The sequence below is a fragment of the Struthio camelus genome, chromosome 9 (assembly GCF_040807025.1).
Source record: "Struthio camelus isolate bStrCam1 chromosome 9, bStrCam1.hap1, whole genome shotgun sequence".
Lineage (NCBI taxonomy): Eukaryota > Metazoa > Chordata > Aves > Struthioniformes > Struthionidae > Struthio > Struthio camelus.
Window position 1 is genome coordinate 32285007 of NC_090950.1, and position 25733 is coordinate 32310739.

Below are 25733 nucleotides of genomic sequence, written 5' to 3' on the forward strand. Positions count from 1 at the left end.
TTTCCTGAAGTACGCACTGTAAGTTAATTGAGCCCTCCTGGGATACAGGCCTGCCAGTGTACACACAACATTTTACAGTCTGTGCTCCAGTTTCCCACAAGTCTGGAAATAACTATAGCAATCTAGCCAAGCCTGGCAGTCCCACCCAGGCTAGAAACTCCCTCTCAGCAAACACATGTTTATTATTGCCATCTCCAAATGGACCACCCATACTATAAGTTACACTGATTGGCTTTTGATAATGCTATTGCTTTACCCAAAGCTTGTATCATCACCTACTATATAAATGAGGGCATATTGAGATCTTCATCACAAATACTCATTTTTGTCTAGTTTCATCCTTGACTTCCTGACAAGCGACACCACCAAAAATAGGACAAGAAAGCATTATTATTTATTTGTACCATGTTAAACCCTGAGACGCTATTTGGAAGGCACAGCACAACATTGTGCGGGGTCCCGCACAGCCACAGAAGGTGACAATCCTGCCTCAGAAGCTTTGCACTCCAATACAGGCAGAAGTTCAGTTCAATAACAAACAGTAAAGGGGAAGTGGGAAGGATGGGAAACCTAATAACAGTCTTTTAAATAGATCATCTGTGATCACTACCTGAGGGTTTCAGTTCAGCTGTACTTTGCATATTTTATTGATACATACACACATGCAAAGAATTGCAACAGCCCCACCCCCCAACCCCCCGGTTCCCCAAGCCTCTGTTAAAAAACCTAGTGGGAACATGCCCATTAATGAGCTTTGGATCAGGCCCATTCTCTATTTTCTTATTAGAACTGATTCGCAAAGAAAATTTGATAATAGCTCATTTCTCAGAGCAGTCTGCTGAACTGTCCCTTAAGCAACTGGTGATATGGGAAGAACTGTGCTGATGCATGTAGGAGGTAATTAAAAGTGTACTTAGTGATTACGGGCATGTTCTGTTCCTGCTAGATGCTACCCTGACACTCATGCCACTCCATTGATTCTGTCAAGGTCCTACTACGTAAGCAGGCCTGAAGGCAGGTTTCAGTCTCCCTGACAAACTCACTACAAGAAAGAGAAGAGAACTCTGTAAAGCGACTATTTGTGTTAATCAAGGTGGGTGACTGGCCTCCTGGTCTGAACGTTGGGTTAGCTTACCCAGGGTGCAGCAGACTGCCAAGCGGAGCACACGTTCTCACTGGTGCAGCACACACCCATTTCTGTTAGGAAGTCTGCAAGGCAACCTCCCAGCGATTTTTCCTCTTTCGGTTTTGTTTTTTTTTTTTGTTTGGTTAGTTTTTTTCCCCCTTTATTGATGAAAGCCAAGATTATTCTTCTACTAACTCTGGGAGAATTATAGGAAGACACTGGAGGCTCATCCGCATTCGACTGGTTTGGCTTGCATTCACAGTGCAAGGTGAAACGTGACACCTACTCTAGCCCTTTGCTCCCACAGACCAGCTATATTGTATTTAAGATAGCACATAGCTGTGAAAGGCTGGAGTCTGAGCAGTGACTAAGGGTGCAGCAACAGGAGTTAACGGTCCAGTGAAGAGGCCTGCTAGGACACCACAAGTCTATGACTGCAGCTAGGGACCTATTTCTTCTTTCATGCTAGCAGAACTTTGTTGATCTTGACCACATAACTTCAAACTTACATAGGCAGGAAAGGGGAAATCAGGTCCTTTGCCCTCAACACAGAGCCCTGCCATTCTATCTCTATACGGTAAGGAGCTGCTAAGCTGATAAGCCTTTGTGAGATGGTTTATACTTTTGGAATAGGTTGGCATGGAAGCAACATAAATATTGTCAATATATTGCTAGTGGCATATTGACAGAGCTATTATCATCAACCCTTGCAACTATTTTAACTAGCTTAGGATGATATTCTAAAAATACCAAAGTAGAAGAAAACTGTCACAAGAACTCGTTACAAGGCAGCGAGTTTGCCAATTTAAGTCTCCCAACCAAACTTGGTTTTACATGACACTGTTTCCACGGCAGAGTTTTTGGTTGGAGACCGCACAAAGTCTAGTAGAGCAAATCAGTTGTTCAGAGGAGGAGGTTTTTGCTAGCAGCCTTTCTGACAATGAACAGCGGTAAATGTAACTGCATTGCTTCCAATCTTAGGAGAGCCAAACTTCTGCCTTTGAATGGAAACTGGGTGCCTGTCGGTGTTAGAGACTACCTACAAGCAACGTCTGGTTCGACTTTAATGGATTACTCTCAGGGCACTGTTTGCAGAGCATCACCAGTGCCGGAGTTTTTTAAATGAAATCCCTTTTTGTCTTGCCAAACACACCTCTTTTTCCTCAGGCTCGTAAGAGCCAGAGGGAGGATGAGAGCAAAGGTTCACACAGGGAAGTTACTATAACAGAGATTGTTATAGTCTCTGCAGAGATTCTGCTACTGTGTTTTTATCTGTGCAGATGGCCCTGGTTGGCACTGAGACTGTCATTCCTCGAGTCTCCATGTGAGATAGGGAAAGCAACAGAGGAGCTGCTCTGCTCCCAGTCCCGAGTAGTCTAGCACTGAGCTAGAGGAAATCCTACAGGCAGTAGAAGGGCTGCATTCAACAACTGGGGAGTCCCCACTCAGTCTGGCATCAGAGAGGCATTAAGCCTCTCACGTCCTAAGCTTTTGTTCGTTTTATTATGGATTGAGAGGTGAACTGGAGGACAGAGGAATTCCTATGAATCTCGTTGATCCAGCTCATACACTTAGGAAATTGCAGTTTTAGAATGCAAATATGAAAAGAGACAATATTGTGGTTAATTAGCCTCAGTTAACGCTTGAGGACAAATGATAAGAACGATCCATTACCAACGCCTCCTCCCTTCTTAGATAGGGAGTTGCTGGTAGAAGATAAATACTCCTGTGCTCTGACTTTTATAAAAGCTCCTTAGGAACAGGAGGGACAGAACAGAATGCAGTCTCCGAAAATATCAAAACTCTATTACAACATGACCAATTTCCCTGAAAGTTGCTTGAGAACCGAGGGAAGTCTCCACTTCTCAGCATGAGGCTTTGTATTCTTGTAACGTACCCTTCATAACAGATGATTCTTCCCCCTCTCAGCAGCAGTTTCATGTTCCATAGCGATCCTGTTTATCTGAGTGTAAAACTGGCCAGAAGCCTTTCATGGGGGGGAACTACTAAACATGAAAGCCACAAGAACATCAACCCTTTTCCAAAAAAGATGAAAAGGAAGTAAACAGCTGGAGCCAGTTTCCTTTTCACTGAACAGCAGATTTACTTCCATATGTCTCCCTAGCAACTCTATGGAGTTTCTCATCTCCTTGCTGAAGATGTAGACTGAGAGTTACTGCAGTTCAGTGAATGTTGTTATACTTGGAGCTTAGCGGCTGTATCACCTGTAACTATGATAAAATTGAAGCGCTTCCTTGCTCATCATACGCATTAAAGTGCTGTTTGTGTAGCAGGAGGGAAAAGAAGGATCTCCTTCATATTTTATAAGTTTAGGAATTAGTCACTCAGTTTAGAGCACAGGCACACATGAGTGGTTAAGAAACTAAATATGTTTTTCATAGTCAATATTGGTATACTTGCGGTATACCAATATATGGTATATGTATGTGGCAGAACGCAAGCAGTGGAAGGGCTTAGAGGTACCTTATACACAGAGTGGTTCTGTCAGTAGTCCTGTAGCAAGCCACCACCTGTGTATACACACATATATACACAGTATAAACTCTAAGTGTAATAAAACGGCCCCAAACCAATCAGTTCAGCAAACGGAGCCTGACTTGCTGCTGAAGCAGTTCCCAGCCTGTCCCCCTCCAAGGTGTTGCCACAGGCTCCAAGAGCACAGACGTGCATGGGTGGACAGTACAGCCCAGTTCTACTCTTTGCCATAGCAACCGCCCTGCTTCCCTCCATCTCCTCCACCTGGAGAGCAGCATTTGAGCTGCAGCAGGCAATATTCTTTCCAGGAGACTCTAGAGGGCTGTACAATTGGTGGCAAAGACACCATTTCATCTTCCAGTCCCATTAGAGCCAAACAAAACACACACATCAGCACGCTACCACCTCGCAGCACCAGGATTCCTGAGCTATTGCACAAAAGCCTGATTATCATAGGAAGGAAGGGAAAGTAAGCCAAAAGATTTAGCAGCTCCTAAAGGAGACAGCCTAGGCCTGGCTTTACCATCAACCACAATCCATTTCTTCATGAACCACCTTACCTTTTTGAAAATATCCCTCAAGGAAATAGGCTACAGCAAGCAACCAGCTCCTCTGCGTTTTACATCCACAACAGCCACTCCTATCCTACCACACATTGCTAATCTGCTTCCCCAAGACAAACTCTCTCAGCTTTCAGGGCTCTCTTGTACCGCCAAGAGCCTCAGAAGAGACTGGTAGTTAATCGGAACCAGCTGCTTGGATCTCCCCCCCTCTTCTGGCCTACGAGATGGTTTAATCTACTACAGGTAGCAAGAATACAGTGATGGAAACAAGTAGGAGTGCTGGTGACAGTAACTAATTCTCTCCCATAGCAAAACAGGTTTTTATTAGGCCACAAAGTGGATACAGAAAACATTATCATAAATGAACAGTTCCAGACTCAGCTGAAGGGTCGCTGCTGCGCTACAGAAGCAAAAAGCACTCTGATGCTCCCTGCACCTCCAAGAAAATCATGACACCTTCTACTTCAGTTAGCAGATACAACGGCCACTAGTGCTCTGTGGACGCTAGGCAAGTGCTCTTAGGTCACATGCATGCTCATAAAGGAGGTGTATATTTTTACAAAGAGATACGTAAGTAAAAAACTTAATGGGAACAGGTGCATCTCAGTTTTTCCTCACTGGAACTGCTTGAGGTGAACAATTATGAAGGTTAATCTTGCTGGGCTGTGAATGATAACACTTGTCATGGAGCTAAAATTGTATAATGTTAGCCAGCCTGTCATAGCTATTGCCTTTTTAACACCGCATGGTAGAACACGAGCTAGCAGGGACCTGAGCGTGCCTGTGACAAACTTTTTATTACTTTGGTGAAACAAACCCAACTGACGGTCAGTAACAGAGCACGCTGTGCGCAGGCAGGGAAGGTCACTCCCAAGGTGGAGTCTTGTGAATTCTGAGCATGCTGCTTTCACAGTGGCACGATACTTTAGAAATGACTCAGAAAAAACAGATTGAACTGCAAATGCCAAATATGCCAAGATTTGGAATGCAGATTATTATTTACTTAACTTTTCCTGAATTTTAAATCATAGTTCTGAAATTCAGATCCCACTTTAAAGACTGCTTCTTCCTGCCTTCAGAATACAACTATATAATCTTGCATCACGACACATTAAAACACATGTTGTTCAAAAGAGCTTACCTTACCAAGCAATACAGGGTGCTTTGAATGACTGACCTGTCTATTTCATTATTTATCATTTCTGGTTTTGGGTCACTGGTAAATATTACTGATGACTTTATATTTCTTTTCCAGATCACCACTAAACATACTGAAGAGCAACTGAGCCAAGCATAGATGCCTGGAAAAAACAAAAATACCCCTAATTAAATGAGGATCACATATTCAAAATCATTTTTGAATGTATCAATCAATTTTTAATTCATTTAATATCAGCTTCATTAATTTTAAGTGACATTAACAAAAATCCTCCTTTATCAAATTTAAAATCTCATCTAAAAGAGGGCTAGAGGTTTCTTTTCCAAGACTTCTGTTCCATAAAGCTATACTCCTTTAATTCAGGGTGTTTGAAAGTAACTGGGACTGGATGACACACGGTTCAACAGCATGGACATGGCCTTTGACAGCTTCCCAGGTGGCATTCCCATTCCCACCACAAGGCCAGAGCACAGAAAAATAATAAACTTGATGAGCCATAAGCTGCTGTGAAGCCATACTGCTTTAAATCCTCCTGGAGTGTATTCCATACTAACCTTTTCCTAATTGCATTTAGGACTGATGTCAGAAAATGATGCATTTATTTGTGTTGTCATGTTTAATAATCTGAAGTATGAGCATAACGTTAGTTTTGTGATCTCCCTCCCTCTTTCTGCACGTAAATTTTGCTTAGCTCTCTAAATAAATTAATAACAACTAATGGTCCGGAGAATCTCTTATTTAATATTATTGGGATGAAATTTATCTGGTTCTGATTATTTAGAAATGGCTGTCCATCAGATTTCAAGATCAGGGCATAAACAATTTTCTCGCCGCTGTAATATACACATAACAATTGAAATTATATGCACAAACTTTTTTAAGCATGAATATTTACTAACATAAATAAACAGTGTTTAATAACAAAAGGCACAGATTTTCAACTATAAACAATGGAAAGATATTTACAATTTGCACATACATAATCAAACAGCAAGCGCACAAACGGTCACTTCAGATCTTCTTTTTTGTATTTTGAGATTTCCCTCCTTCCAAGCAAGTAATTTTAATCAGTTCTACAATGTCCAAATTTTTTCCACAAAAACTGCTACAAATGTCAGATAATAGAGTTTATTAAAATGAATAATTTAGCAGCACAGATGTTCAAATGGAGACAGTGTTGCTAACTTCTTCATACTGGATAATAAAATAAGGGTAGCTCTGATCATCATTAAAAATGACAAAAATCTGAGGCTCAAAGTAATTGTCCACACAAGAGTCATAGAGGTCACTAGTAATGCTGCCAGGGTTCACAGGTGGAGGTCTCCTCATGGTGTGATTGCCCACTGTGTATCTTCCTGTCAGTACTTTAGCCAAAAACATGTAATGAACTCCTTTGGGTGACCTTTTGGAAAAGTTATGAGAATAGCTTGCCTTTCTGGCAAAGTAACTGCCTTGTCCAAACATGGTGGCATGCTTCCCACAGACACGTGGGTCAAAGTTGTGCTTGCAGATTCCATCCACTACGTCCTGGGAGGTGCCATGGAACAAATGCCTTTCGTTCATGATTCTGTCAAGCCCAGTCATTTTTTTAGACATATATTCCTTTTTCCTAGAATAGAAATGAAAGGCATAGATGAATATTCACCGTAGTTCTGCACGTGAAAATGAATTTTCACTGCAACTCTTAAAGTAAAAAGTATCAGTACTATCCTCTGGAATACTACAGCTGTAAGAGAAGACATGAGAATATTTCTGCATGTATAACAGGATAGGTATTCTGTTTTAAAATAAAGCTTTTGTGCACATGTAATACTTTTGAAAGGTCCTGAACAATGATACTGCCGGAGGCTGGAGTTCTGTCAGCCGTACAGCAGCAGAGGCAACAAAGCTTGCAAAGTGCCTGCTCATCTTTGTATGTCACCTCGAATGTGGAAAGAACTCCTCGTAAGAGCGAAAACAAGGTCTGTGCAAGGATTAAATCCTACCAGGGCTTCAGAAGAGACCCTACAGAGATATTATTGTCAGATGGGGAGGCTGAAGGTTCTCTATAGTGGCATTAATACTGTAAGAATTAATACTGTAAGTCTCTGTGCTCACACAGCCCATCCTTTGATTTCTCCTGAGATTTTGCATTTCTTGAGAAGGGACACAATCCACAAATCTAATTTCCTATCAATTACTAAATGACCAGTGGATGATAACTTTCAAATACATCGTCTTGGGTTTGAATGGAACTGACTGACACAGAATCTCAGCTTTGCTAGAGCACTGTAAGACCATGAGTTGCCATGTTCTGGGAAACCAAGACATGTACAGCTATTTTTAATATAGGCCTTATTTGAGGAAGACAGTTCCTTCTCGGCTTGAAATTGAATGGAAAGATCCAGTTTTCAACCAGACACTCTAGATCTATTTTAAAGTTTCCGCGAAAATATATTTTATAAACTTATTCATAGCACGCAAAACCTCTTACACAGCAGATTTCTGGATACACAACCAGCAATATTTATTTTTCAAAGCCGTTCAATTGAAGACTGCTTTTCTTCAGAAAATCTGAAGTTTATGTATTCTGCTTAATGATTGATGTATATTTTACAGCCAAAATCACACATCGTAAGGTACTTTCCCACTATTGTAAAAAAAATGGTATTTGCATTATCTTACCTTTTATATTTCTCCCAAAGAAACTGGTTTTGCACTCTCAGAATTTTCAAAATTTTGTATTTGGTCTCTGGCACAGTCTTGTGAAACAGATTATAAATGGTTCTATAGCTTTTATCTTCCTTCGAAACAGGCACTTGGATGAAGTCCTGAGATGGATCCATACTAATCCAAGTCTCAGGGTAGAAGTTTGGAGAAGTAACAGTAGTTGGAGACAAGACTTGGGAAGAAACTGGCTCCGTTGATGGAGAGGGTACTGAAGAATTGCCACCTAAAGTCCTAGTTTGAAAAGGAGAAAGAGTTTGTACTTAAACGTTCACAAACAGACGACATTCACATTACGTTTACTGAGTCACCAATGTATCTTAAACAAGTGCTGCTCTTCAGTTCTGTAACAATCTACATATTTTTAATGTTTGTTTAAAAAGAACATGCCAACTATTTCTTCTATTTTAATAACTCCTGCATTCATTCAAATTAATAACAACATCTTGGCTTTCATGGATGCCGTTCCACTTACAGAAATCATACTGACTGGTGGTGACTTAAAAGCCTACTACCATCATCATCATTATTCACATTCTGGGGTGGTGACAAGAGTGGCGGTTACACAACTAGAGTGCAGGCTGAATGCTACCATACACAGCTATTTTACAAATCAGCTACAACCTATTAAAGGTTTTAACATATAAGACAAGACATACAGAGTAGGAAAGAATACTAATTTGTCAAAATTTGATCTCATTTCCTTAGAATACAATACAAGGAGTAGAAACATACACACCTTCTTGTACAATATAAATACTTAATAACCCTAATTAATAACACTTTACAGGCAAAACTTGCATATATTTTGCTACATTATGTATAAGAACAGATAATATGCTTTTAGTACTACCCAGTGTCATACGGAGGAACACTCTCTTATTTTCATTTGCACAGGCCAGATGCAGATTTGCATTTGCAGTTGCTTATTTTCATGTGACAGACCAGCCCCTCCTTTTTGGGAATGCTGCCAGGTAAGCAGTCAGAAGAAGGAGAAGGAGGAAAACTGCTGCCTGTAACAGCCATGGCAGAAAAGCAGAATGTATATCACGAAGAGAACTGACTCTAGTAAAATCAGGTTGATTTGAACACTGATTGTGGAACAGGCAAGATTTCATTCTTAATAACTAAACCTTTGTGGAATGTTTCAAACTTTTGAACCATTACATATAATACCTGCTAAATTGAGATAAAGAGTATGGCATCTGTGGCTTGCGTTCACCTGATTAAAATCTGAACAAGCAAGCCTTACTCAGCTGATCCTTACTTATTGGAGTTGTTCCTGTTACATCAACAAAAATACTTTGAACATGGCAAGCTTGCAGATTCAGGCTCTGGTTTTCAAACTTCAAGTTCACAGATCTTCAGCTCCTGCAAGCTGGTGAAGTTCCCTTTAAGTTGCAAGCATAAATGGAAGTACCTCAAATTTTACCAGATGAATATTTTACCAAGGTATTCTTATAGAAAAAGCTGCTACTGATTCCAGGACAAACCAACAATGAAAAGCACATGTGTAAAGAACAAAGAGAAACAGACAATTCTACTCTGCTCAGGAAAGCTGATGAAGTCACTGATATCCACTGTCTCATTTGAAAGATGCAAGTGCAAATCTTGCCTGCATATGGCAGAGCTGATCTTAACCATGTTCATTAAATTTCTCGGGTCATTTTTATTCTGCAAACATATCAAAACCAAAACGTAGGGAGAAAGTCTGTTCTGATTAGGAGAAGACAGGGAAAGAGAATACTTGTGTAGCCATCTTAGGCAAGCTGAGTTTTGGCAACTCCAAGGCCAAATCCTGCCTTCCTGGGTATATGCAATTGGATTTGGCACATAGGAACGTTAGGCAAACTTGACTCTCTACAGTGTCTTTGTAAAAAGTAAGTTTACTAGCAGACATACAAAATCTCAAAGTTTTGCTGAAGGCAACTTTTCTACAGAGCTGATCTTCCAGAATCAATCTTCTTCTGTTCAAGTGGGGTTCCATCTGAACAACTATGTAAAACTGGTACTTCCTAACTCAACCAAACTGTCCTTAAGGTATACTAAAAACACTTACAGAGGAATTTCTGATTCTCCTTGCTTGCTAAACCTGCTTTCTCTGCAGAGCCAACGTAACTATAGATAGATGACAAATCTATTGCTGTTCACCCCTTAACTACGGAAATGTCAGTTATGGTCTCCTTTCAGAACCTAATGCTGATGATATGTGAGCCTGAAAGAACCTTGAGTGATTTTTCTGTGTGACTCAGAAATAATTTCATGCGATTCTCTGACTGCAGGTTGAGCTTTTCAGGTCTAGAATAAAGTTGTGAAAAATTAAAAAAAAAAAAAGGTATTTTTAAATTGATAGATTTGCTTTGGATCAGCGAGACAGTAAACTGTAACACCACTTACATTCTTCAGAGCACAAATACTCTTTAACATTTTCTTCACAGGGCTTTCACCTGCTGTACAAAACTAAAAGGGGACCTCAACTGATTTGCATTGATTTAAATGAACTTGAAGTTCTTCTATGTTTATTAATAGTTTAAAAGAAAGCCAGAATATGGATTTTTCTAATAATCATTATTGAAATAGCAGCTACAATATTACTATGTGGATTTATTTAGCATGTTTTTTTCCTCCTAAAGTCAACGGGCAACAATATTACTGTAGAACTTCACTCATTCACAGTAATGTCAAAGTGCACATCAATACAAGTTATGGATTAGTAAGTCAGCAAACACAATAAAAAACATTGCATCCCGAGGTGCACTTTGTTCATTTATTCTGACTAGTTTAAATTAATTGTCAGGATTTATTATACTGGGGAAGCCATTAAAAAGTCAACATTTGTCAATCACTACCACACATTAACCACTGTTTCTATTTCAAGTATTCTTTTGCGATTTTATATCTCATTTGGGGGAGGGGAGGGAATCTCAGGTGTGACTCTGTGATAAGTGGGGGCAAATACTGACGTTTTAAAGGTCACTCCCATACTCTGTTGCAAAATCTTAACAGTTTTTAAAATACTCTGTTGTTTAAAACAGGTTTTAAAATACTCTGTCCTGCTAAGAATTGCTGGATTTCTAAGTGAGAATTACAAGGTCTTTGGGTAAAGAAAATAAGAATGAGGTTTACTGCACAACTTCAGTTCAGAAATTTCAGAACTTAATTTATAGATTTTTGTAGCTGCTTTAAATAGTTATGGCCAAACCCTTATGGGTGTAGAACACTCAACGGTCCACTAAAGTTAGTGGGAGTTGCATGGGTTTAGCATCTCTCAAAATCATAGACTTTAACTGTAGTAAAACAGTCACTGATAGCAAAGCACCAGGAAAATACCTTAAATCTTTATTTTTCATTAAGATCAGAATCAGAACTGCCAGAAATAACCAGAAAGTTTGTGCTTGCTCTTTTCATATGCATCCTCCCAGTATTTCTTTAATAATTTTTGGTTTTCCTCCTGTAGGACCGTATGTAAAAATATTTCTAACAATAACTTGTTTTTAGGCTCTGACCAAATTCACTTCCACCTCACAGTTAGATGCTGTAACAATTCAGCAAGCTAATGAGTATTCTAGCCCTAACGCAGCAGTTAAATCTCCTTTGATTGGCCCAGCATGCCAAGCTGCCAGTTTAATGACTAATGACTTCCACCTCTTTGCTAACAGGACAATATGTTCCTAACTACTGGACTCTGACAATAATGTTTCCAGCTGTGCTGTTGAGATCACAAAAATGGCATTTTTATGAGTTCTAATCAAAAATGACTACAGTGCAACACTTTCCTCACTCTGCCTTTGATGGGTGAGTACGTTCACCCCCAGTTACAATGACGATAAAAACAAGGAATGCTTTAATCGATCTTGAAAATTATAAAATAATTTTGAACATTCATTTTTATGGGACCTACAGCTGATGGCCTGGCAATCACTAAAGCGGGTGAGATGCTGAAAGCTGCACAATAGTTTGGCAAACAAAGTACATCTGTACTTCTGATGTTCCCAGACCAAAAAGGTACATTATAACCCTTAAATAACAAACAGAGCCTAGTGGTAAGGAATTCCTCAGATTATATTTCTCCTGAAAAGTGATAAGTGAGCATTGCCAAAACTGTGAAAGCCTTGCAGGTCATGGCTCTCCAAATAAAGCGTTCAACGGGGAACGGAGGAGTGCCCAAAAACAGAAGGACTGTGATGGCATAAGCTTTATTTTTATGCAAACGTGGACTTAGGGAGTATGTCAGAAGTTCTGGAGTTCTGAGGCTTCGTTCAAACCCATGGAGATCTCACGTTCTGATAGTCTCTTAGCTTCTCACCTAGTGAGCTTTCCTTCGAGGCTGCAGGCCTCCCACCCTTGTCATCCTTCGACTTTGGGAATGAGATTCCACCTCCTCCTTTTGTCTCAGCGGTCTAGCTTGTATCACAACACAGGAAGAGTAGAAAGCCTGTCAAAGGCTAGTTCTGACCAGTGCCATCTAGTAGCAAAGTGAGAGTGCCCTTTACTACACCAGCAGAGGCAAGACATCCAGAAATCACATCACATTGTGTGTGTTGCTGACACCTGAGTGACAATTTTTGAAGGTACTGATTTCCAGTAGCAGTTATGGCAGGATTCAGCCAGCTTTTCTTCCCATAGCTGTAGCATACACTAAATGATGGCTTAAGACTGACATCTTTAAAGCTACTGAGCAACTACAGCAGCTGTTGAGAGTGGCATACAGGATGTTCTTCCAAACAGGACTGCCCAGTTTCTAGTAGGAGGGCTTCAAAGAAGAATGGAATACAAGGCTCCTCACATATTCTACCAAATTTGTGCGACTGGGCAAGGCTGTGCACAAGAGGGTATTTGGTTTTTAGTACAGTATATGCACATAGTTTTTAAGAAGCAAGTTAAAATTCAGACCATATTCATAATAAAGTCAACTCCATTTTGTGGTCTAGACTTTTCAGATAGAGATTTTAAGTGAGACTTTCTGACATAGAGTTCAGTCCTGTTTTCCACTTCTGGGCAAAATCTGACCTCAAGGTATTGGGAATGCCAGAGCACCACTTTGTCATGTCCAGTCCTAAGCGTGAGGCCAGAACTGATTGGAAGCTGTTTCTTCACATTGAGTATCAGCCCCTATTAATTTATTCTATAAAAATGCTAGCATTTCTGGTCTGACTTTGGGAGAGAAGGACGTACGATTATCAGCTTTCACCTATCACCGTTCAGAGCAGAAGTAGGTTTTAGGGGCACTCCTGGACCATAACCTGAGCTCTGATTTGCAAGCTGTTTTGAATTCATTGCAAGGCTGATGTCCTTTGTATATGTCACTTTAGAACTGATGCTGAATATATTTACTATTTCTATTAATGTAACTAACATTATTTTTCACTGAGCATTTCTAGTGTGGGACTAAGGAAGTCTACAACTTGTATAAGATAGCCAGAGAAAACAGCTTTAAGTATATCCTGAAATTTATCATTTACTTCACTGAAAATGTTCAACAGTATTGCAAAGTGTCAATCAACAGTAACAGCATTTCATTTGATAGGAGGCTACCTATAGATGGGGGTGGGCAAAGCTGTCACTTCTATACTTTTAGTAATCTATTGCTGAATTGTTCAAATATTCTGGAAACTTTCCAAGGAAAAACTCCGTGATTTTGATTAAGGAGAATTTCCACCAAATACTTATATCCCCTTTATTTTTACTGGAACTGAACACGTGCTCACAGAACCTCTCTCTATACAGGAATTCCTGAATTATGACCCATGTTTGCAGACAAGTAACTACTGATCTGGAAAAAAGAACGTATGGTTAAATCCAAAATTTGCAAATAGTTAGATGAAATGAGTACACAATTTAGGGTTTTTTATTATTTCTTCTGATTTTTCTAGACAATGATACCTATTTCCTTGTCGCATCTTAAGGAATACAATTCTAACAGACAGACCAACATGAAGGAACATTTGAAATGTAAAGTTTTCATTTTGCTGGGATACATACTGTAAAAACGGCATCAGCACAATGCATGAACGAAGAAGGGGTCTTCTCTTGATCTCTCTTCTGAAGCATGCATTTTGCTGGAATCCATCTTTGATATTTAAGATATACTGATTATGCCAGGTAACAAATCGAACCTCTTTCAGACCCCGGCAGCTGGCTTCTTCTATCAGTCTTACAACAGGCTGTTTTGAGAAACATTAAGAAAACAAAAACATGCACAACATAAATTACGTATTCAAAAAGAAACAGATTTGCCAGATGAACAGATTCAAAATAGAAAATTTAGAAAAAGGGTCCTACATATTAGTGTATGGAAGTTCTGGAATTACCTTTCAACTGGAGCACTGAGGACCAAAATCTGTAACTACTTTTAGGATAGAGATTGACCCATTTACTAAAGGTGATTGTATAACATTGTCTATGAGGCAGCAAGGGATTAGATTCAATGACTCTGAGGGTTCACATCCTACTTTGTAATATCTTTGAGGGACAGATAAATAAGCTAAAAAATAAAAAGCTAAATGGTAGCGTTAAGAAGCTTGCAGAAAACTGTCTCCCTTGTTTTAAAACCAGACTTCTAGGGATTAGAAATTACTTTCTTGAAACCGGCATGGGCCAGTTTGCTCTCAAATTTGACAGTCACCTTCTATGCCTCAAATGTTCTCAGGGATAATTCATGGAGCAGTCCAGCAGTGCATAGCTCTAATTTTATTGCTTTTTCTGCAAACCATATTCAATACCAAAGTACTCAATTTTATCTTCCTCAAAAATAACTCTGTTTAAGTAACTTTCCTAAATGTTTAAGACTTTAGAGGAAAACAAATTGAAAATATAAAAATATTACCAAACTTATTTTACAAATGGTCCCACAGTTTTATTGGAAGCAATCAATTCCACTTTCTAAGTACCAGGAAATTTTGAAATCACTGCTTGGGAAACACGCTGGAGGTTTAGTTTAGCGGCTTTGAATGATACTGAAACACTGGATTGTTCTGTAAAACCAGTCAGCTGCAGCCATTTTTATTTCTCTTCAAGACAAAAATAAATGTAATCCTTCAAGTTCAGACAGTACTCAGCCATCTTTCACATGAACCGAAAAAGAGGGCTGTGCCTCCTGAACAGGCACTCCTCCTGAATGGCAGGGAACACTTAAGAAGAATTCTAGACCATCTCCCCACTGCAGCAGAACAGAGCCACATTAGCTCAGTTTGGGTGCCCAGACAGCATGATTGAGTCCATCAGTTAAAATTCCATACTCCACCCCAGATGACTAAACTGAAATGAATGGGTGTTGACAGGAAAACTATGCACGGGTGGTAGATGGTCACATCGAAAATACTTAAGCTTTACCTTCAGTTTGCTAGCGTCACTCGGCCTCTACTTCCTAGATGATACAGCACAGTACATTTCTAAAAGTTCGAATCATGTTTTAAAATCACTCCCAAACCTCTATTCTCCGGAGGCTTTCCACATATACCCTTTGCAATAGAACTTGTGGGAATTTGGCTGTAGGCTGAGCTCTTTGTGGTCATAAGGTGTTGGGTGAATTTAAATAATTTTGAGACAAAATCTTTGGTCTGTTACAAATTAGACTCCCAGTTGGGCAGAAAATTACCCATCTCCCTGTCAGTGAAAAGCAGTGGTCCCAAATAAAGGACATATTACATATTATAGAGTCATTACTTTTCTCTTAAAGAGAGGCCAAGTAACATTCAGGTCACCTGAGGGTAAAACGCTAGTGTAGTTTTGCATTAGAACCCAAAAGCATGATTCTGGCATGTGTTAAATACCTCAGAGTATTCTCTCCAACCAAAGTGGTCCCTGCAGAAGTATTTCCAGACTGTGTAGTAGTTGGAGCTGGAGCTGGGGCAGGAAGGTGTGGACAGCCTCCGCATTTGGTCAAACTCAACAGTTTCATATAATTTCATAACATTCAAATCCACCCAAAATTCATGTCCCCTGGAAAGAACAAGAAAAATGAAGAATTCTCACCTTTTGTAATCCATTCAAAAACCATCCAGAGATCTCAAAACAGACATTCAGAACTAGCTAGCTTAGCCCTCCTCAGAGGCATCCTGAGCCTGACTGTACTTATGGCACGCAACCCCACTGACCATAAAGATGTCCCATGACCTTGAACTGGGCACATGGGACCGAGTACTTAGAGTAGGACACTGAAGACCTGCTTCCCTTTCTTTGACTTGTCAATGTGGAGAGAGCAGCAGTGCCTGGAGCCCAGCTCTGCTAATGCTTTTTACGGAGTAGATGGGGTATGGTTCAATCACTGAACCAAAGCTCTGAGAACACCAACAGTCATATGGATGATAGGGTAGCAGTGCTTCCACTCCCTTCTCAAAGATATTGGCAAAGTCACTGAAATACCGGTGCACTCGGAGCACTGACGCACTGCTTTCTCCACCACAGGGACTGTCCTGCTCTTTGCTGAAAAGTGGAAATTGTCTGTACTAAACACATACAAAATAGTCAGGGCAGACTAACTCTTAAGAGGTTTCTATGGACAGTGGTGAAAAAACACGGTCTCCGGCACAAAGAAATAACAACAAAAAAAAGCAGTCTTCCTAGTCCCATGATATTAATTCACCATGGATGAACTGTTGAAAAACCAACATATATATCCTTGACATTTTCAGCATACTATCTAAATAAATACATCACAACCATATTTGATGACGCAGCCATACTGTTCAAAAGGTTATCCTTGTGAAAGTTAGCGCTTTAGGGAAGAAAAGAAAATGTAAATGTCTTCAGAAGAGGAGCATCTGCTGCCTATCCACCAGAGAGTTCATTTATCTTTCATCACGTGCAACAGAAGAGAACTGGCATAATATGAAAAGTGATTTCACTATTATGGAGCTTAGGCTGAGGAATATTGGCCCTTTTTCCAGCTAACTGCATCACCACTACAAAAGCAACTCTAATAGGCAACTTCATGTAAAGTGACCGGCGTCTCAAAAGGACATAAGAACAAACTGCTGCTACAGATTAAGAATCAGAGATTATATCCTTTATCTAAAGGAGAAAATAAAAGTGTGCTTCCTTTTTACCTTACACAGAAGTCATGTTTAACAGTGACTTTGGAACAGTTCAGCAAACAGTTTCTAATGCTGTTTTATTAGTCAGTGTTAAGAGAGACAAGTCAAATTCAAAACATCTTTAAGCAGAGTTCTAAAACTATGATTAACATTAGACAATCACGAGTCTCTCGTTTATTCGCAAACAAGACCTTAAAACAAAAGTTCAAAGAAATGAAGGTAATACATTCATACCTTATAAAAGCCAATCTTTTAGAACAACTAGGATTAACATACTTCCAAAAAAACGCTGTTTACGTACTTAGTTTTCTACTTTTATAAACTATTTACAAGTCATCAGCTTACTGGTTTTCATTAACAGCTAATCTTCTCACAAATGAAAATACAGCTTTGAAACTATACCAAATATTTTCTTTGACTCCTTAACAGTAAATAGAAATAAAGCTGATACTTGAAATCTACAGTTTATTTTAAAAACTTGGGTACATTGATACCATTAACATTGAAGTACTGTGTATGAAATTTGCCACATCAAGTGACAGCTACTTTAAACATCTATACAACTTTATGAATGCTGCTTTGCTTGAGAATAGCTGCAATTTTGCTAGCTACTTCACACTGTCGCTGGTACAATCACTGAAGAGTTTTATTATAGCATTTTCATAGAAAATTAATGAAGAGTTCAGACTTCAAAACATGATGATCAGCTGCAGCTATCCTTCATTTCTCAAAAGGAGCTGCAGGTGCTTAGTTGTTCTTAGTACCTATTATCATTTAATTGCATTTGGATCTGTGAAGTGCTAACCACATTTTGAAGTATTAATCACTTTCCTGACATACAGGAAAGGACAATGTGTCCTATTCTTGTGGACTCACAGTCAGGGGAACTGATCCAACGCTATTTCAGGGAACTTTAGACTGCTCTCTTTGTTTTCAATAAGCTTTAATATAGACTTGAAGAATAGTCTCAAAAGTCAAATCCAATGTCTTAAAAATGCAAATGCAAGAGCTACTTTTTAAATTCTTTGGGAAAAACAACCCCTAAAACATTCTTTCTTCAACTCCACTAAAGCCCAGACACCAAGCTAAAACCAGGCTGAGTTCTGGCCAATTCATTTTAGGGACGTGACTGAGAACTTTTCGTCTCTGCAGGAACAAACCCGCGCGCAGCAAGAATGGCTCCAACCAGTTAGTTTCCTTCCCCTTTATGCTGGTAAGTTACTATCCAAAAGGACCATCTTGCCAGTTCAATGAACATGGTTCTCTAAAAATTGTAATATAACAACGTTAATTAAAATGAAAATCTGTAAAGACGACACTCTAGCTCCAAATCCATAGAAAGTGTTAACAGTTTGTTCCCTCCTTGTGTCGATGGCATACAAAATCATTACAGTTAGAATAAAAGGATGGAAAGAAAACAACTAACTCAGTAGGAGGTGTAGTCTAATAACTCATGTCTCCGCACCAATGCTGCATCCCACCCACAAGAAGTTTGATATACTAATTAAGGCTGACATTCCACAGTACATTGCATCAATGAACAGCGTAGACACCCACACTACTCAAGAAAATACATCTCTACAGCCAGTCTTATTTAAGTGTAATAGTCTGCATTTTCCATAACTAGAGCATGAGCAAGACAAAGGTCAAATACAAGTGATAAAATGTAGCCTTTTCAGAAGTAAACCAGCAATAACCAAAATAAATGAAGACACTGAAATTAAACGTAGGGCTTAAAAAAAAAAAAAAACACACATACACTTTCTGCAGTGAAAAAATAACAACAAAATCACCCCACCTTATTGGTATGTAGTCACTTTGTTCCATAACAGCAGACTACAATCTACGTTATTTGAAAACAATGTGTGAAATCATGAGGAAATCATCTCTCTGAAATACCAAGCTGTGTTATTATCTGAAGTATTTGCAGACAACACCATAAGCATGATATTTTCAGTGAATTTCTTCATGAATACATTTTTATTGCTGTTTCAGAAGCATTTGCTTTTTCTTATCAAAGCATACATGCTCTTATCATTCTGAATTTCAGGGCCTAATAAAATTGCCACTTTTAAGAAAAGCAAGTTTTGAGAGACTGATATTGCTTTATATTATTCTTCTGGAGTGAAGAGCTGGACTCACTGTTTTGGGGTTTTGTTTCACCTAACAATCCAAATCCTGAAGAACTCCACACACGTTGTGCTGTGTATTTTATGAAACATATACACAAAAAGGTAATTCTTAGTACAAAATGTGCGTAATCTGAGCATTCATTCTCCCTTTGCTCTATTTTCAAGTCAAATATCAAATAACAGGGCTCCACCTACTCCAAAAACCCTGATCTCTGAGAAACTGCAATGAAATTCAAAACCTTTTTTATATGTGAATTGTTTTCTTCTAAAGGTGTAACCCAGAGTTTTAGTTAATTTTATTATAACTTTGCGTGTTGCAAGTGGTATGGTGCAACAGATAACGAAAAAAGTTTGCAGTAGTTCTATATTAATGCAGTGTAAAGTAAAGGGAATCTGAAAATGGAAATATCCCTCCCTATACTCTAAACATAATAAAGGTAACCACTAGCATGCTGAGCCCTTTTAAAAAAGTAATCACACGTTGGTTAAGATCCTAAGAAGTAAAGAAAAAAGTCCTTAAAATTTTGAATACTGCAAAAGAAACTTCACAAGTACTTGAAAAGTGGATGGCTTCTGATACATAACTTGGATATTTCTAACCTGTACTTAACCCTATTAAAATACAGAATCCAGCAGGCAGATGTAACTATGTAGCAGAGCAATGAGAATCAAAATAATGCCATATGAGGGAACTGTGTGGAAGGAAAAACATTTTTTGAGATGAACACACTATGAGACTGTTTTTCCTAGTGCTTTTACTGCAGTGCAAGCAGATCTTCAGGATAAACCCTTAAAAACGCAAGTTTAAGCACACACATTTTCTAATTGCAGAATTAGTGAGGAACTGTAGGGTTTTATGTAGCTTTCTTCTGGTAGTGCTATAATAAGAAAAAAAAAACAACTTATTCTTCTCCACAGCATGAAAAGTTTACATACAATTTCAGTAAAACAAGTTGCAATAATTTTTTTTCCTACCTTAAATAAAATCCATCCACAACTGAGCTTGCACCTATGCATCTAGTAAGACTCGATTCAAGACTTACAAGGTTGGTGGCTAATAATAGCTTTTTTTTTTCCCCCTGTAAAACCCATACTGAACTTGCTAAATTATTTCTTTCACTGCTAAAAATGCAACAATTCTGTCTAGTGTTTTTTTGTTTGTTTGTTTTATGGTTCTGTAGCTTACTGCTTTCTGCCTCTTCTCTATCAGATCCATCTTCCCTTTAAAGCAAACTGAGGACAGAATGGCCACCATTCATTGACATATGCTGACAATTCACTGTAATAAGAATGCAGGCACTGAGCACCAAAATAGTGGATTATTATCCCTTCATATGCTTTCAAGAAAGCATATGTACAACCTGAATGTGAAGAATTTGAATACAACACATTAGAAAAGAGAAAACAAGAACATTCAGAGAGAAACGACCAATTTATCTGATTGTAAAGGTCACAGTGTTTCTCTAAGCAACCCATCTTTTGGTGGTCGCCTGTTACACAAAGAAAACAATAGTCCTCTCAAGACTCCCATGCATCCAAGGCTTGCTTTCAACTTGTATAACACTAATGTATCACCGTGCAATTAAAGGATGGGGACACCAGTTCTGCACAGCTACTACCTGGGCTTACCTAACAGTTTCTCTGATAGTAAGAATTCCTGACCAGAAATCAAAACCATTCTTTTTAATTATAACTTGGGAGAAAAAAAAAAAAAAAAGTGGTCAAGATCTTTGAGTCATGTACAGTATAAGAATGGGTATGGCATCGTCTATCCGTTTCCCTTAGCTGTGCATGGGAAAAGACTCAGCAATTTCTTTCAGAACCTAATACTGTAAAATTTTCCTGAAACTAAAACTTCTGTTAAACTAGAGATGCTTTAAAAATAGTATTTTTATTTTCAAAGTTAGTGAAGGGCTTAGAATCTACTTCCCAATAGTTTTTATGGAAAATTGGGGGATCAAATTACCTAAAGATTTTGAAATCTACTCAAAGGTATTTTAGTTTTTTCCTGAATACCTTGACTATAGCACTTAAAGTTCCAGATACATTTTCTACCTAACATTAGATCATTTGGAATAACACTGCATTATTTTACAGAGTCGAAGAATTTTAGACAAAATGCATGTGAGTGACTACATCTGAAAAACAGATTACATGCCATGTAAGACCTTTTTTTCTCCTAATCATATTATTGGGAATAAAGATACTCGATTTCTTTAAAAACCTTGACTCACGTAAAATGTACATTACTTCAGTGCTTACTTACGTTCTTTAATGGTTTATTTCTACATTCGTAAGTATTCACCTGTTTAAATTATAACATGTACAGGCATTCATTCATGCTCAGAAATGCTAAAAGTTGCTTAATAACAGCTCTTCAGTTAAAGTATGTCCTCTGTATATTAAAAAGCCTATTGCAAGCTTATATGATGCAAAGCCATGAAAAGAACTTTAAGATAACCACCAAAGAAAGCAAATGTGACAACTGTACTTCTCAACTGTCCAAGGCCTAAATATGGGACAAAGACCCCAAATTTAGGACTAGAGAAAAGTAAGAACGCTAGATGCTTGCAATTATGCCTGATCTGTTAGTTAGCATAACTTCGCTTTATCTTCAGCATAATGATTTGCTACTTCTGAGGTACAACGTAAGCATGAAATGAAGTCTTGATCAAAATAAAGGATATCCTGCGGGTAACATATGGATTAGGAGAGGGAAAAACAAAAACAAATGAGCAAGACACATATTGCGTTGTTCTGTTCCCTGAAGGGAGCATGAGAGAACAACTTATAATGGTCATGTGATTGCACAGCTAAAGGAACCACAGGGAGATGCTCACATACAATGGTGATGAAACACCTAAATGCCGTGACAATGACAGCGGCACAAGAAATACATACAAAAACAGGAATAAAAAGCCTTTATTGTGAGCAGAGATGAAACAGACCCATCCCAACCATTCCTTTGAACTGCCTCCAAAAGATGAGCTCCACAGAACAGAGTCCAATGCTCTTTATACTTTTCTAAGGCAGTTTGAAGTAAGGTAAAGGAGAGTTTTACGGCTAGCGTGACAACGTCTCTAGCGTTGTTCCGACTGTGAAGTCTGTATCTGCAAGCAGCAGCGCCTGGAGAACAGTGGAAAAGACGATGATGAAGACTAAAATTTGTCAGATGTTTGGAAAAGTAGTTTGGAAAATACCTTACTGGGGCAAACTGTTACTCCCATGTTTTCGCATCATGCGGTAGGCACAGCCTTCATACAGCTTAAAACTAGTAATAAAAACAACGCTTTTTTTCCTGCAGCACTTTCCAACTGAAAATACTAATTCTCTCTGCAAACACCGTAAAGTTTTGCCTCATCTTTCTTCTGAACTAGACAGTTACTATCTCCGTTTTACCCCAGAAAGAGGGAGGCAGAGAGACTTAAATAGCGTCTCGAAAGTCACACTGAGAACCTATGACAGAGATGGGAACAGAGATTTCTTAAAAATCTCTCTTCAACAACCAACCAAATAAAGGTCTCTGTTTATTAAATAAAGCAGTTCAATGAATTATTTCCATTAAAAGAAGGAGCATATTGAACCCTATTAAGAATACAACAAACATACAAGGAAAATCCTGTGCTGTATGACAGCAGCAATTCGAAGTCAAACTTCAGAAGTGTTCTCAAAAACAGAGCCTGGTCCCCTGAATAAGCTAATCTTTTTCCGTACCCTTACTATAAGAAACAACACAACGGAATAATTTCTTCAGGACACTGAACTGGGTAAGTACCCATTACCAGCAAGTTACAATGTTGAGGTCTTTTTAGATGAACGTGGCATGCTAAAGTAAGGATGATCTGGGCTCGTTCTTCCTTGCATTCTTCTTAAGAACTTAAATCTAATGTGCAATTCCTCTATGCTCTTTCCACTTAATAATAAAAAAGCTCTGTATATCTTATGTAGAAATAGACGATTAGGAAAAATATTTTTTGTAAATGCTACGAAAATGCATGTGGTTTCAAACTCTTCTCCTAAGTTCAGTTACATGTCATGAATCTTACCACAAATAGAGTTCATGAAAGAAAAAAAAAGAAAGAAAAGCAGCACATCGATCAACAAAGGTCTGCACAGGAAATGAAACTCAGTTCCCATCAGAACAGCTGTGATACTAAGCAAGATTGAGAGCTAAACACTACTTAGATGATGAAACTGTTGATTTTCTCTCTATGACTAAACCAGTTCCTCTCTGAAATAGCAATAATCTAAAAACCACTTAAGAGAACAGATGAACTTAAAAGATCCAAACAGGTATGAAGACGTTTCATATTTAAGTTTGCAAGATGAGTTAAATCAAATTCAGTTACTATAAGAGATTAAAAAAAATATGCATTTACACTTTCTGGTGACTGAAAATTGGTAACATTTCATTTTATTTGGGGCAAACAGTTTGAAGTTGCTGGCTGCAGTCCAGCTTTGGGTGGGACATCAGAGAGGTTTATAATGCCAGAGGTGTTTAAAATCAGAGCTGTCTGAAACTATTTCACTTAAGGCATATTATCTTACTAAGATCTCTCTTTCTGAGCAAAGGCACTGGTAGCTTGAAATAGGAACATCAGATCTGAGACAAGAGCAGCCCAAATTTTCTCCTAGTGAAACAGATACTGACTCCATGAGAAGTAATAATAAGTAATAATAATAAGTAAGCGCCTGGTTACCACTCAGTGAAGTAACATTCCTTCTTCAAAAAGTTTTTCATAACTTAGCAATAAATATGCAATCAAATCCTAGATATCTGCTATATGGAGTGTGAAAGAAAAACAGTATCCTTCCCTCACAGCAGCATCACTTTGCATCAGGGCAAGAATGAAAACAGAGGCTGGTAAATAGGATCTACAGTCTTCATCTTATCAGTATCTCATTATTCTTAAACTGAAGAGAAGGACAGCAGGTGAGAGGACAGGAAGCTAGTTTGCATTTTACCTAATTGGCCCCGCCTCCTGTCATACTGCTTCTCTCAGCTATGATTGTAAGCCATGCAGATCATATACAGTAAGAAAGATTCAGAAAAGATAAAGCTGCTACAGAAAGATTTACATCTACAGTTAAAGGCTCCGTCATCAGAAGACAATCTTCTTCTATCCGTACAGTAGTTTTACTGCTTTTCCTACAATTTACAAAAAACAGTTGACAGGGCTTTCTGTCTTTAAAAAAAATTGATGAAGGGGGGTGCTTGAAAAGCAAGGTTCTCTAATTTCCACACAGTGAGAGGGTCCAGCTTCAATTACGTATTTGTAATTCTCAAACAACTATTGGGATACTGGTCCTGATATATATATAGACAGCTTAGATGAAAGTCTAGCACAGATCTTTTCTGGCAGAAAAAAAAAAAACACCCCATCCAGCTCTGTTACACGCAAAGATACCATCTCTGGATCAGGAGGTCACAGAGGCACAGATTACTGGAAGATAGGAGAGCATACTAGGGAAGTATGAGTGCATGTTTGTTCAGTTCTTGCGCTCCTCCCAAGAAACCCACTGTTGGCCGCGAGGTATCAGGTTAAAATTGCCCTTAGGTGTGAAATACAATTCAGTTCTTAAAAATCTGTAGCAATGAGGACTTGAAACACATTCAGATCTTCCAAGGATTACTGCATGTACCATATTTCATAATTCAAATCCAAGTTGCACCTTCTATTTGTACTAGAGGATAAACACGGATGTCCTTGCCTGAGGTACATTGCTGGTTTCAAAGTTTCAAAGGTCTCCTACCTGCACCAGATGAGGGTGTGTTTCGTAGAGGGTTTTTGTTTGTTTTAATTTTTGTATCATTGCAATGGCACAAAGTAGCTGTAAAACTGATAGGCTGAGTTTGCTGCTGCTCCAGGGCACCGGATCAACTAACCCATTTGCCCCCCCCCCCCCCTACAGAAGTTTAAAAGCGAACACTTATTTAGTGTTTGGAAGACTCTGTAATGAAACACACTAAGCACTATATATGTATTAGCAAAAGGAAAACGGTTTCTGACTATTGCTTCAGTGACTTTTTCACCATCGTAGAAGTGCAACGTCTCCATTTGAAAATGTAACGAACAGAAGAACTTTTTTTTTTTTTTAAATTTATTTTAATTTCTTCAGGGTCAGGAATCTGTGGCAGCTATTCTAGAGATAGCACATGCACAAATCTGAATGACAAGCAACAGAGCTGATAAAGGACATCCACCTGGATGTTTCAAGTCCTCCAAATGAGGCTTCCCAAAGAGATCTTCTTTGGAACATCTGACTACACGTAGCAAGTTTTGCAATTATTACTCAAATCATATTCCTACTGATTTCACCAAATATGTGTACCAAGTGAGAAGGAACTTCAGGATCACTGCTCGTGCTAAGTAAATAATTTTAACAGACTCTTTCTGTTCCTCATCCTTAATGAACCGGGTAGGCAGACAATGCTACAATATTGTGATTGCTGGATTACCTGTAAGCAATTCTTCTGGGCAATCCGTTTTAAACATTATAAATCTTTGCTTTAGA

The 25733-nt window shown here is 38.6% G+C and overlaps 1 protein-coding gene across 3 annotated transcripts in view; it reads right to left on the reverse strand.

Annotated features, from left to right (window-relative positions):
• Window positions 1-4483: 4483 nt before the first annotated feature.
• TIPARP (TCDD inducible poly(ADP-ribose) polymerase) overlaps window positions 4484-25733 on the reverse strand; it is a 47554-nt gene continuing 26304 nt past the window's right edge. For 2 of the 3 annotated variants that reach the window (XM_009668488.2, XM_009668489.2), the window contains exons 3-6: window positions 15823-15991; window positions 14033-14214; window positions 8009-8284; window positions 4485-6953 (exon numbers count right to left, since the gene is read on the reverse strand). In XM_009668488.2, the coding sequence (XP_009666783.1) occupies window positions 6506-6953; window positions 8009-8284; window positions 14033-14214; window positions 15823-15991 (1075 nt within the window). In that variant the 3' untranslated portion in view covers window positions 4485-6505. Of the gene's footprint in view, window positions 6954-8008; window positions 8285-14032; window positions 14215-15822; window positions 15992-25733 lie in introns of all 3 variants that reach the window. The other variant, XM_068954018.1, reaches the window with a different exon arrangement.